The sequence below is a fragment of the Oryzias latipes genome, chromosome 1 (assembly GCF_053564925.1).
Source record: "Oryzias latipes strain Hd-rR chromosome 1, Olatipes_Hd-rR_3.1".
NCBI lineage: Eukaryota > Metazoa > Chordata > Actinopteri > Beloniformes > Adrianichthyidae > Oryzias > Oryzias latipes.
Genome location: NC_136237.1, coordinates 8,614,746 through 8,628,615, shown reverse-complemented (window position 1 = coordinate 8,628,615; position 13,870 = coordinate 8,614,746). Strand labels below are relative to the sequence as shown.

General features: G+C 40.5%; 1 protein-coding gene across 3 annotated transcripts; it reads right to left on the bottom strand.

Moving 5' to 3' along the window:
• Window positions 1-365: 365 nt before the first annotated feature.
• notum2 (notum pectinacetylesterase 2) lies at window positions 366-9,493 on the bottom strand. Of its 3 annotated transcripts, XM_004066251.5 has the most exons (12): window positions 9,153-9,493; window positions 8,743-9,052; window positions 8,606-8,658; window positions 6,777-6,872; window positions 6,137-6,197; window positions 5,574-5,686; window positions 5,393-5,495; window positions 4,958-5,146; window positions 4,745-4,845; window positions 1,859-2,006; window positions 1,714-1,761; window positions 366-1,600 (listed from the first exon to the last, which is right to left on the bottom strand). In XM_004066251.5, the coding sequence occupies exons 2-12, from the start codon at window positions 9,048-9,050 to the stop codon at window positions 1,297-1,299; spliced, it is 1,524 nt and encodes a 507-aa protein (XP_004066299.1). In that variant the 5' UTR covers window positions 9,051-9,052; window positions 9,153-9,493; the 3' UTR covers window positions 366-1,296. The 3 variants fall into 3 exon arrangements, with proteins under 3 accessions (XP_004066299.1, XP_078786735.1, XP_078786779.1); XM_078930609.1 differs by having other exon boundaries at window positions 8,743-9,427; XM_078930653.1 differs by having other exon boundaries at window positions 1,866-2,006; window positions 8,743-9,427.
• Between the last annotated feature and the right edge of the window lie 4,377 nt (window positions 9,494-13,870).

Below are 13,870 nucleotides of genomic sequence, written 5' to 3'. Positions count from 1 at the left end.
CGTATTCAATACGCGTATTGCTATTTACAGATAGGTACAAAAGATTCACGGTACAATTCTGCATGGCAACTGTGCAAAAGTGACATTTTTTGTTTTATTAATCACTTCTGGCCTTATAAAGTTCTATTAGTGACTTCTTGTAGGTTTTTTTAATACATGTGAACTTTTGGTTTGTTTTAAACCTTCATCCAATCCATTCCATAAATCCAAACCACAATTAGATAAACATATTTTCTTTTTTGTTGTTCGAATGCATTGCTTTTTGAAATTCTATTGTGTTTTTTAGATTGTAACATGGTTAATTATTTCACATTCATAATATACATTTAGAGTTGAGTAAAAACTAATAAAGACCAAAGCAAAACGATAGTTTACATTTTTTATTTTATGTATTTACACTTACATGAGTTCAGCACTCCAAATGCTCAATAAAATAATGTAACATACATCTGTAAATGCAAAGTGTTCCAGCATAGATTCAGCAGGAAAACCTGTGTTTGGAAATGAAGAGAAAAGTAAAATAAACTGCCGGTTTTTCCTTCACTTTCCAGTAGAAGGAGTTCATAAAAGTGAGTGTTTTCCATTCAAAAGCCAGTTTCTCCAGCTGTATTTTATTTCCAATATATTATGGACTATAAAATTAAATAAGGTAGGCCTGAAATAGACCTAAGACCAAATGATACATCAACCAAATTCTTTTAGTTTTGCATGCATAAAAAATATGATTAAAGCTGTCAACTAGCATATATACTTGGCACAAAATTAGGAGCTAAATATGAAAAATGTCTCACAAACAAAGAAGTCTTTGATAAAGTGGTTAGAATCGTTGGATATTGTTTTTTGCCTGTTTTTCTAGTTTGCTAAATGATGGATCCGGTTCCTATTTGACAGAGCAAATGAATGAAATGTCAGGACATCTGTTGAGGACATCTGTTGCCTTAAAATTCTACTGACATGCTTTAGTTTTATAAAGTGGAGTCATCTGGATTAAGAGCTTCTTGTAGGTTGTTTCAGGCCAATCTTAAAAGCTGGAAGATCTTCAGGCTAAGCAGCTTTGCCCCTGCTTTCCTCTGACATTCACTTGGGGCCCATTTCAACGACACAAACCCCCAGAGCCACACTCCCTCCAGCCTGATGTGGTCACAGATGGAGCTAACATGTGGAGCATAATGGAATGCTGAGCGGCACAAAATGTAGTAACCAGACTTCTGTTGAATGTCCATGGTTACACTGAAATTGCATCACATCTTATTTTCATCCATTCACATTTCTGATGCTTCACTTCAGTCGCTCTGCTTAGCCACCATTGCTGACCATGCTGGCCAGAGAGTCTGCATCTCCCTGGGGATCCAAGCCCAGCTTCTGCAGGTCAAGACCCATGGCAACCAGCATCTGGAGCAGAGTGGCCTCCTGCTGGGTGGCCTGGTCCACCAAGGCTGGGCAGGTGGGGTTGCACTGAGGCCACTGGCAGGTGTCCACCAGGTGGAAAGGGCAGCCTTTGGCAGGGCTTCTGTTGTTGCGTGTTGCCTCCAGACTCCTGTCCCAGCAGTGCAGGGCACGGGGCAAAGTGGTGCCTTTGACTTGAAAACTCATCCATTCACTGCAGGTCACAAATTGTGAAAAAAATTAACAGAAAACGTTTCTAATGGATTCTTTAGACGGAAAAGCTTTATAAAAGAAATGAAAGCAAAAAGCTGACGAGAGAAAGATTACCTTTTGGTGATGACAGTGTGGGAAAGGCAGGACGGAGCAAAAACAGCCCTGGAAAAAGCAGACATGCGGACAAAATCCATCTTTGGTTGGTGGAGATGTGTGAACCGGATGGAGTTTGAGGCTGATAATTCAGCTGAGAACTCACGTGACACCTCTGAGGGAGTTTTTGAGCTCCAAACCCAGGTTCTGAATGTACTGCCACTGCTCATCAGAGAGGCTTTGTGCACCCATGTAGATGTTTTCCACCCGCAGCTGCTCCTCATCAAACAGCCACTGCACCACGAACAGAGGCGCTGCAGGAAAAAACAAAGAATCCGCATCCAGAAAACCTCAAGTCCTGGTTCAGATGAAGGAACTTGTTCAGCAGTTACTCTTTTCTGAACTTGAAAGAAAGAAAATTTATTTAATAATGAAAATGAAATGGAGGATTAGCTTTGTCTAATCTAATAACAAAGAATAAATAGATTTTGCTGGTAAATTGACATAACATTATCACCTTTAACCAAATTCAAAGTTCTTTACAGATTGCAGGACCTTCAACAGCATTTTCATGTTGTGCTGCAAACCGTCACCAATCATTAGTACGGAATCATTTGCTACGGATAGAACTGATGGAAAATGTAAAAAGTAACAGCAAATACTCTCAGACTGGGAAGAGTGGCTCTGTCATTCCTCTTCTTTGATTGTCTTCATCAATCTGTAAGAGGCTTAAACAATAACGCTGTAGGGGGCAGTGTTTGCACATTTATTCAGCTGGCACCTTTACACAAAGCATGATCTAGGGAATCTAATTGAAGCCTTGAAAAAATATGTTTAATTTCTTAAAAAAACAAGAGAGTTATTTACTGCTTTCATTGGTGGGACAGCTATGTTTTTAATTTTATTTAAAAATAAATAAAATACATTGATAGGTGTGTTTGAGTCCCATCAGCAACAGTAGGACTGAAATACCCACATACAGTATAGTATTTACTCATTGATACAAATAAACAAAGCACAAAAAAACATATACATTCTTTTTTTAAACAACAACAATTATTAGGAAATTATGAAAATAATAATTTATGGTAAGGTGAGGATAGGGATGGATTTGGATTTAATGGCTTCTGGGGCCGAACTGGTACTTTTAAGGTGGAAGGTTTGTGGTTGTAAGCGGGTCCAGGAGAGGAAGAGTGGGGTTGATCCTATCTCTAAACTAATTTGCTTGTTTTATATATATTTTTTATCTTGGTGTACAGAAGTTTTTTGTTACCAACTATGAAAAGGACCATAAAGATTGATGATTGGTTAAAATGGTTTCGGTCCCTAAACGGTGCTCGAATCTTTGCTTCAAATCAATCAATCAATCCTTTTTCCTAAAGCATTTAAGTGGAACAAAGCAGTGTCACAGGGTGAAGAAGAGCGCATAAATGTGCCTGAGATGCTTTCTCTCATTCCTTCTGAAAGACACTGCGGCTCTACTCCATCCTCACACAAGCCTAAGTAAACAGTGGGACAGTAACGATGACTCGACTGATCACTGAATCGATTTATCCAACGTTTTGATTTCTATCGTAAGCAAGTGGTTAATTGAATCTAATCAACTTGAGCCAATAAAAATTTGTTTCAAAAAAAGATAAATCGATCTATGATGTAATTTTGGAAAATACAGATTGGATTGAGACATGGTATGTTTATTTTAATAAAATGTAAAACCGACCAAGAACCATCACAGTGGACATCAACACACATGTGATGCAGCAAAAACTGATCAGCCCATCATTCCAGTCCAATGTGTGGAAACACTTTGAGTTTAGTCAAGACATTTGACCATACAGTGTGCTAGAATGTTCTTATAATGTGCCTTTGGATTCTTTGGATGTGGAAAACGAACAGTGAGCTGAACTTTAGGAAACTAAAATGTGAATGAATTTGACATTAATTCTTGTTCACTTGTTTGTTCATACACATATTTAATTTACACTCGATTAACTTACAAGAAATCCAAGTAATCTTGAAAACTTCACCTGCACTGTTCAGTATGAGGTATTTATCTCTGAGTTACACTGGTTGAAGTTTTGGCCAAAGATGTCCTGGATCCATATTAAGTCACTAAATCGGATTGTTCAAAATGAACTAATATCAACTATGAATCATATCAACATCCACAAATGATGATATGAATCGAATCGTTGCTTTCGCTTCACCTTCTGCATTTCTACTGAGGCCCCACTTCCTCACATCCCCACCCATTGCTATATGAGCCCGCCCACAAGTTCTGGAAAAGTAAAACGATTGGCTAGAATTGTAAAGCAAAACTGAATAGAAAACAAGCGATTGACATGTTTGAAACAAAGCACCAAAATCCAGATTTTCATACAGTACTCTTGAACTTAGCACCAAGTTTTGGTATCCATCACTGTTGTGAGGGTGGCTGAGGTTTGGACAATGATCGTTCAGGGGACAAATTGTTTTTCTCTATAAAAAAAAAGTTTCTCCTAAATCTCCATACCATCTCTACTTCTATCCAAAATGTCTTCAAACTCTCACTGACCGCAAGTCTCCATCAAACGCTCACATTTTGAATGGAGCCTTAGGGATTGATGTCATTGTAAAAACTCGCGGCACAATCTGAACCACTTCATGATTTATTCACGTGGTACAGCTGACCGTGAAGCTTTGGACATCATCATTTCCTGCACTTCTCCTAAATGAAGCAAGCTTCGATTCGCGCTCCACGGAAACTCTCCCTCCACTACTCGCCACATGCTTCAAAGCCTCAATACAGAACGTCACATCACTAGTATGTGTGTTTAGATAAGAAATATTGATTTCCCTTTAAAATGTTTGTCGTTGGATGAACTCAGAGACAACAACGCTATATAGAAAGTTTTAAATTAACTGTAAGTAAAATGATTGGGGAGGATAACTGTTCTTGTGAGTGGCTAACATTATTTAATCATTATATTATTCAAATTTTAAAGGTAGTTTTGTGTCGTTTCTGTTTCTACGGCCCCCAGTTCAGCACAAAGATGCAACATTTCCAACTCACAGGTCAAGGTTGAATACAGTCTGTGACCAAAGAAGCACTGCCACTCCTCCCCCTTCTGATAGAGCTGCTGACATTGTTCTGGCACAGCCCCATTCCACAATCTGAAAAGTCAAGTTTACAGGAAACATGAAAAGATTAACCAAAAACAAGAGATTTAGAACAACAACGTTAATAAAAGCGGCTCCACCCACACTGTGTGATGCACTTCTTTACCTGAGCCCGTTCTTGATAGCATCTTCAGGAGAGCAGGAAACAGTCTCAGGGCAGTTGGTTGGTCTTTCCTTTTTACTCTCTAGAAACCAGCCAGAATCTACCAGACCTCGGACCTGAGCATCCGTACCAAGTTGTGCCAGCTGGCTGGCGACCCGCTCAATGTTTAGCAGCACACCGGTTCCTCCGGCACTGCAGCAGAACCGAGAAACCACGTGCAAATAAGCAGGGAAAGATTGGAGGAGTCTTCAGCACTCCAGGACGAGGCTTTCCAATAAATGCTATGTCACTAGTCATCCCAGATTGTTGTAAAACATTTAGTGCTGAAAAAAGAAGGCGCCAAAATATGTGGCGTTCAATGTCAGCTCAAGGAATGGAGGTGGTCCAAAAAGTGACACGTAACAAGCAGCAGATGCACTGAAGCAGAAAAAGACTCACCTGGTGCCAGCCAGCATGATGACCTTGGCCATTTTGATTCCTTTGGGTATGAGATCTTTGATGACCTCGCGAATGATCAGAGAGCCCATGAAGGAATACTCAGCTGAATGGAGAAGCAGAGAGATTAACAGGGAACAGGAAAATGGGAGTGAACAGACTTTTTTATTGCTGAAATCCTTACTCGTGTTTGTGTTTCTCTCTTTGATTTTGTCTCGTCCTTGTCGTTGTCTTGTAGGAGGGGTCGGAGCGGGACCGGTGCCGGTCCAGACATCACTGGAGCAGTACGGGATGAATCTGTGGGGATCAGAAACATTTATACGTGGACCCAAACATTTGGATTTGTTTTTCTCCACAAATTTCAAAGCTTTTAAGATCATCTTCTTTTTTGCTTTCTGACAAAAGCATTCCACAAGAAACTGAATTTCACCAACTCAGGGAAACATAGAGGGGTACACTTCAAAAAACAGGAAAATACTGGTAAAACTGCTTTTTGAAACCAGGAAGAAATGTTGCTTTAACTTGCTTTAAAGATATTACTGCAAAATTTGGCTTAATGAAGGCAAAATGTGGGAAACGAATCTCTGCAAATAATGCTGGAAACGACGAGAAGGCATCTCGGAAAACTGGTTGCACCCTCGCCCCTTCAGTGTCTAGAGTATGTCCTAACTGTACTCGCCAAAAGGTCAACCCTCCAGATTTGAGGAAAATAAAAAGATGCAAGCTTGCACACACAGGAATACTTACACACGGTTAGCATTGTACCAGTGTGGATTTTCCTCTGCTCGGGAAGACAGAATTCCAGTTCCTGCAAGACAACCAGCCTCAGCAAAGTGTCACCATGAATGTTTTCCATCCACATACAATAACCAGCCACTTTATTAGATACACCCTCCTGGTACCTGATTGGACTCCCTTTTGCCTTCAGAATTACCTTAATCCTGGTGGCATAGATTCAACAAGGTACTCAAAACATTCCTCACGAAGTTTGTTCCACTTTACAAAATAGCATCACGCTGTTGCTGCAGATTTGTTGGCTGCACATCTATGATGCCAATCTCCCGTTCCACCACATCCCCAGACCATCCACAGACCTGCCACTCACTGGATACTTTCTCTTTTCAGACCATTGTCTGTAAACTCTAGAGATGGTTGTGGGTTAAAATCCCAGTAGATCAGCAGTTTCTGAAACGCTCAGACCAGCCTGTCTGGTCATTTCAATCATCTTTCTTCTTCATTCTGATGCTCGGTTTGTACCACAGCAGATCGTTTTGACCATGACAACATGCCTAAATACACTGAGTTGCTGCCATGTGATTGGCTGATTAGAAATTTGAGTTACGAGCAGATGGACAGGTGTGCCTGTGAAGGTAGTGAGCTGACCAACCTGTTTTGATTTGGGGCCACACCGTTGAGCTCATTAGTCGAGGGACAGTTTGGTATCTTGCATCACAGCTCTCTTTGCTGTAGCAGCACCAGCCACCTAAAAATAATAGACTAGAGTTATTGATGTGTGAAAGAGGAAGACCCGTTTTTAGCCCATCACTCTTGTGAGGAGGGAGAGGAAGATGCCCCTGCAGTCTGCTCTCGGGTCTAAATTTCTACTTCTTGATGATAGTTTGGACTGTCTTATGTTAGACTGTTTTGAAAAAAATCTTTTTCAAAACAATTTCACAAGTCAGACTTGAAGAGAGGCTGGTATCGTGGAAAACCGAAACCATCGAACCTCCGTAGATTAAATGAATCCCTTTGACTCGGTTTTTTAAAACTTTGGATCAGGATTAAAGTGATCCAGATGACCAAATCCCTCTATCCGACTCCACGGATTTAAGATTTTAATATTTTGTAATAATTTGTTCAGATTTGTTCTAATCAATGTTGCCAGAAAGACTCACATTTTTCCAGAGCAAAATTCATCTAAACATCGCTAGACCCCGCCAACGTTTTTACATTCAGTCACAGTAAAACATGAAAGAACGGATACCTATTGAACTTTATTAACCACAACTGAACAACAAATGTGAGCTCATGTATATCCCCCTTTTTTCCCTCAAACATCAAGAACAAAAAAACAAAAGGGAGGAAGTGAGGGGAAAAAACCCCAAATCATCAAATACCAGGGGTTTTGGTGACTTATCATGATCAAAAGTGGAAAATGTTCGTGCATTTTTACTTTTCACAATTTAAGTGAAGTAAAATACAGGCCCAAGTAAATGTTCTTGTGAAACTTATCAAACAGTGGTTGAATTTTTAAGCGCCTGTAATTGTAAATACATTTTTTGAGTGTCAGTAAAACATTAAAAGCTAAATCAAATAACTTACCACTTGATATTAGGCTTCTTCAAAAAGTAGCTGCTGATTTCTTTATTTTCCTTATTTTGAACTGTAAAAATTCACCCAAAACATCTATACATTCATAAAACAAATGATCTATTGTTTTTTTAAATACTATTAGGCTAGACTTTAAATTTCTAGCACTAGTAGTCTCCATCCCTGCCCTGTTCCATGTAACTGCCCTGCTTTTTTGGAGCTAACCTTTCTTCAGTAATTACTGAATTACTGGTCACCTGGATCAGATGTACTCAGTACCTCAGAAGCTGGGCTCACTCAATCCAGCTAATCAAATAAAAAATAATAATACACACTCTCACACACACATATTATAAACTACTGCTACTATAAAAATAACAGAAAAAAAGGAAAAACTAAATAGAATTTTGAGAGACTTTTTCCCCCCACTTTTCCATATGTTTATAAAACATTTTAAAATGGGTGAAAATTACGTTTCAGCAAGGGTTTGCTAAATTCACATATTTTCTTTCTTTTTGAAATAAACACACCAAAAGGTTAAAAGGAGAAACCGACTTAGGATCAGCCCTAGATCCTTTTTTGAGGTGGAATCATAATAATTCCCATTTTCTGGATCAAATTGGTCCAGAGTTTTGAAATACTCAACAGAGGTCCTTAATATGGAAAAAAAGGCAGAATTGAATCATTGATTCCCAATCCAGGGGATCAAATTTGGTTTGAAATACCCCAAATTTTTTTCTTAGAAATAAGTAATTGGGTATTTCAAACCAAATAAAGAAAAGAACCACTTTTAAGAAAAGAAAGAAAAAGAAGAAAAGAAATATCCAATTTTAGGTCAGGATCCTGTCCTGGAGGTTTAATTCTATAGGATCTTGTTTGAAATACTGGGCTTTTGTGGTCACTCACCCTCCAGAAATAAAATCCACCTGCGGTTTCCTCTGGACTCCTTCAGGTAAAAGCTGCATGTACAGAGGAGGAAAAGCAGAAGGTCAATCTGAGGCCATTCATTCAAAAAAAGTGTTTGAAAAAAGAGAAAGTCTCACCCAGCTGCTGTTCCATCATTGCATGTAACTTGGGTGTTCCTGAGGAAGTGAAGCCTCATGTCGTCCGTCTGCGGTGCAGCTGCACGAGGAGCTGCTGCAGCACCCTCCTGTTCAGATTCAGCTGACCCTCCACTGCTCCTGCTGCTTCCAGCAGTGACCCCAGCCCCGGGTGGAGGCTGGGCAGCATCACCTCCAAGGTTTGCACCAACCTTCTTCACAGACTTGCCACTCGATTTAGCATTACGGTTGCTCTGACCCCATACTTCCCCGAGTAAAAGTAAGAGAGTAACGCAGCCCGATATCTTCATATCTGAGGAGCCATACAAAAAAAGATGTGGGCAAAACAAGCTTTTTATTGAAATAAAAATTGAAGAACACACAACTTGTGTTTTCCATTGAAACAAGTTTACCTTTTCAAGATGAAAAAGCTTTGAATTTTGCCGCTGAGGTCTGTTGTTGCTGCAAAAAGGTCCAGGACAGACAGAGCAGGTGTGGAAAAAGGATGCCGGTGCTGAGCTGTGATGAAGTCTTGACAAGGATCTCATGAAGCCTCAATTTTAGCAAGAAGTTTTATAGTACCACTGTTTGGATCAGATTTCCAGCCATTCTCCCCTTCAGCTCCTGCCAGGTCCTGATTTAAGCAAAGGGAGGTACTGGTGGCCAACGTGAGTCTCCTGCACACACGCACCACCAACCACCTCACCGGCTCACCATGGCTCAGGAATGATCCTCTCCCTTCTTTCCCCTCCCACTATCCTCCTCTAATCGCCTCTTTTAATGTAAACCTCAACAAGGCCACTACAACTTTGCATGGTATGTGACCCAGAGGTCAATGGAGCACACACCTCAAACACGCTTTGACCCACTGCTGACCATCCAGCCGACTCTAGAGGCGCAGGCGAACGAAAGGCTGCAGCTGCTCCTGTGTGTTTAAAACTAACCCTACAGAATATGTTTCACTCAATCAAGCCTAAAGGTGCCCGTTAGACCTCTGTTCTGCATTGTGTGTTTGTGTATGATAAACAGATAAAGACATTTAACTGACATGTCAATAAATGTGACTAATGATCAAATTAAATGACAGAACACTGAAGAAATTAAAGAAATAACCGCTCAGATGTGTTGGTTTCAATTAGGCAAAATGCCTCTCAGCAGATAAAAATGCAGCAAAAGTCTCAAACAATTTATATGTCGTGTTTTTTGCCTGGATTGGGTCCATTTTATTGTAATCTATGAAAGCAATTTCTATTCATGTTTTTAAGGCTTTCTGTTTTTTTTATCCGATTTTATTTATTTGCCTTTGTTGTTTTTTGTTGCCTGATCATGCTTTAACCATTTAAGTGTTTGACTAAACAAGTAAATGGTAAAATAAATAACATCTGTTTACACATCATCAGATAAAACGAGTCGACTAAAAATAAAAGACAGGAAAAACTGCAGAAGTGGAAAAATTAATTATTCAAAAGTGCTTTTTGAGATGATTTCAAACAGATTCCATCTCATCACAAAATTTCTGTTATTCTAGACAATGGTGTTTACAGCTGAAAGACCTCTACACTTAAATGTGTCCCTCAGTCATTTAGGAAAGTTTGAAAATGTCCAGATGCTAAAGAGCATCAGTTCTTTTTAGCGTCACTGTTCCTAAAGCGCAGGTCAATCAGATGAAGGTCTTTGTGGTTTGTAGTAGAGGTTTTTTACCCCTTAAAAGTGTCTGCTGATCTGCACAACCCTAAACAGCAGGTTAGGCTCGTCTTTGGTGATGAAAGCACTGGAGTATTTGAAACTGATCTCTGAGCCCCCCCCCCATCAGACGGCTGTAGGGGCGACGTACCAATAATCACTGGAGTATCACGAGCCCCAAGCCTCTAAAGTTCTCATCAACAAAATGCACGCCATCCCAAGGTGTCAATCACAGCAAATAATGATCACTTGAAAGAACACAGGCTACAAGAGAGCGCACAGAGCCACACAGAGCTGCAAGGCCTGGGTAGACCTCAGTCTGTGCAGAAAAGAGAAGAATAAATGTATGTTAACGAAGCCAACTCCACATCTTTCACAGGAGAACGGACACTTTGAAGGCAGCACATATGGTCCAAATTCAAACTCCCTCAGTGTGTCTGCATTCGCCCTCCATGGATGAAATACACTCTAATGCGTAAAATCATCTGCTAATTTTCTGATGCAAAATAAGTTCTGCATTGTCGTCTTTTAATTAATATTTCAGTTTCATGTCAAGCATTTCCTGTATTTTCTCTGCTTTGAGCTCAATCCAGAAACACTAATGAAAAAGCCAGGAATATTGCTCACACCTACAGTATGCAAAATAAGAAGGCAGCCATATATATACAAATAGAGGATGTGATTAACTGAGCTGAATTCTTCATTCCTTCAGTTTTCATGCATGCAAGGCACCATCTGTCTTCCCAGAAATCGATGCTGCAATCTGTTTAACAGATCCCTCAAACAGCTGAAAAACAAAAAAAAAAGGTGCTGTAAATCTATCACCATTTTGCCAGAATGTCACGGACCACGAAATGCCATTGCTGCTATTTTGTTTTTCTTTGATATGAGATTGGACAGAATGATAAGTTTCGCAAAGCCAGCTTCAGATCAGTGGATGAAAGTGGATTTGTTTTCTAGTGCTGCAGAAATTCAGTGAAGCGTTTTTTCTTCTTCTGACCTTTCACAACATAAAAAAATTCACAACAAAAGAATCTGAAACACTTTAGGACTCTGTTTCATGTGGATATTACAAACATTTTGCACAAACGGTTCATAAGATATATTGAACTTCACCCTGATGTGGCAGCAGCTTGACCTGTTGTGCAACATAAGAGGCATTCTTTCTTGCCCTGTTATTTTTCACAGCTAACCTACAAGGTCAGAGCACCCAGAGCTCGGGTGGTCTAGGCACTTTGTCTGCTGAGCATGTGTGTCATCACCAGCTTAAGGAGCTGAGGGTGCAACCATGAGGTGGAATATTTGCCAGGCTGATGACTTCAAAGATCAACAAGACGGGGACGACCGCCATAGTTGCATTCCAGCACCATTACTTCAGCACTGAGACGGAGAGACCAAGAGTAAGAAAACGGTTTCATTTGTTCATTCATATTCTCAACATTAATGTTGAAGAAAGAAAGAAATACCAATGGTCATCCCTCCCATCATCCCATGTCATGTTGGACTACGATCTGGAGGATCAGTCTTCTGAAGCGATGACCAATGCAAAGCTGTGGACACAAGCCAACAATCAATCAATCGAGAGTGTCGCATAAAACTGAGCTGAGAAATGTGAGACAATTCAGAGCTTTCCATTTAATCAGTGAGCTGGGCAGAGGGCCTTAGCAGGACAGATATGAGGTGCTGAGCCACAGCAGGAGGCATGCAGCTGGTGACAACTGAACTATTCAGAAAACCTGGTGTTCAGAGGCCTCACTCCTGCAGGTTGCCAATGCAGTAGTGATGGACGTCGGAGGGGGTTGACGGCAGCATTAGGTGCAGGGAGGAGGATAAAGTTACATATAGAAACACACAGATGACAAATGAAAAGGATTTGCTTGTTCTAAGAAGCAGGATTTGTGTATGCTGAATCCTGGATGATCAGACAGCCATCAACGATATGAGATTAAAAAGATCTATTAAGAACATAATTTCGTGCAAGACTCCGTCTTTGATGTTGGTACCTTGCATAGGTTGACAGAGACCTCATTGTATCCTCAGGTCTCTTCAGGTCTTCTGACACTTTGGAGCTGTAATGTGACCTTGAGTCATGCAGGAGCAATCAACAAGCCTGACAGTTCATTGATACCAGTGGACAGGGTAATGCTTTGCTCAGCTCCAGCACTCAACAAGGACAGCACCTGATGGAAGAACACCAAGGTTTTTTTTACCAATACGAGAATATTTTAAATATACAACCCTTTTAAGTTCTGGTAAATGTTTGAAATTATCCCAAAAGTGATGAACAGCTTGTTGTGATGATTAATTATAATATATATAATAATGTACTTCTGTTGAAAAAAACTGGAAATAACTGTAAGCACCAACCACACTTAAATTATAATCTGGCGTAACCAAAACAAATATGCCACATGCATGATGGCGACCAGATACAGTCTGGAAACATGTAGCTTATGAGACTATTACCCAACAGCATGTTTTAAATATATTTTCATTTTTCTAATAGAAGGGTTATAAATTGTTATACAAAATTTGCATTCCATGTATTTGCAGGTATAGCGTTTGGTTCATGGTTTATGGCTCCATCAAGTCAACGCAGGAATATCTAAAGAACCGTGCATAATTGTAGTACAGAAGAAGTGGCAGTTTTTTTTTTTCCATGGGTACAGCAACTTCCACTATTTCTGTTTTAAAAACCTCAACCAGAGGAATCATAACATCCAAGTTTAGCTGAAGGTGACATGATGTCTTATTTGGAAAATCCGGAAGCTTCTCTCTGCTTTGTAATTCAAACATCAAAGGGGTTTGAGAGCTCAGATCCCAGAGGCTAAGCTGTTCGGGTCGTAAACCTCTAGCGCCTCCCACAGCAGACAGATCTTAGGTCCAGTCAAAAACAATTCAAAACCCCTTTATGAGTGAAAATAACCAAGATCCAAATACGTCTACTGGACTGGCATCCTAAAGGCCCCAATCTGATGCCAGGCCCGGGTTTAGGGCACACAAGCAAGGGCCTGGAGGCCCGGGCTCCTAAACTGATGACGTGGTAATACTCCCCTCGGGCTCCACCACCTGGAGGAGAGCTCAAAAGGAGCAATGTGGTTTTGGTGGCAGTTGAAGTCGGTGCCCATGGTCATGGAATTTGGCTTTTGACACTCAGAATGTCAGCTCTCTGGGAGGGAAATGGACTCCACCATCCTGAAGTTGTTCATGATGAGAGGCTTGTGTGGGTTTGCTCATGAACCATTTGTTGGAGTTAGCCAGATAGACAGTAGGGTCATGTTTCTTCACTTTTTGGCAAGGGTAAAGGGGTCTGACTGTGATATTGGCCTTCAGCGCAAACAGTGTTTTAGATTGTCTCTCAGAGGGTACTGGAAAGTGCCACAACAAGGGCAGTGGGCAGTAAGACACTGTAAACAGGCTGCCAGCGTGTTTCAACTACCAGGGAATC

Excerpts from the sequence above, each read along its gene's own strand:
- notum2 (XM_078930609.1), bottom strand. The coding sequence starts at position 9,287 with ATGAGATCCTTGTCAAGACTTCATCACAGCTCAGCACCGGCATCCTTT. Across the intron at positions 6,198-6,776 it reads GTGGCCCCAAATCAAAACAG|GAACTGGAATTCTGTCTTCC; the intron begins GTTGGTCAGCTC and ends GTTGTCTTGCAG. Across the intron at positions 1,601-1,713 it reads CACACTGTCATCACCAAAAG|TGAATGGATGAGTTTTCAAG; the intron begins GTAATCTTTCTC and ends TGTGACCTGCAG.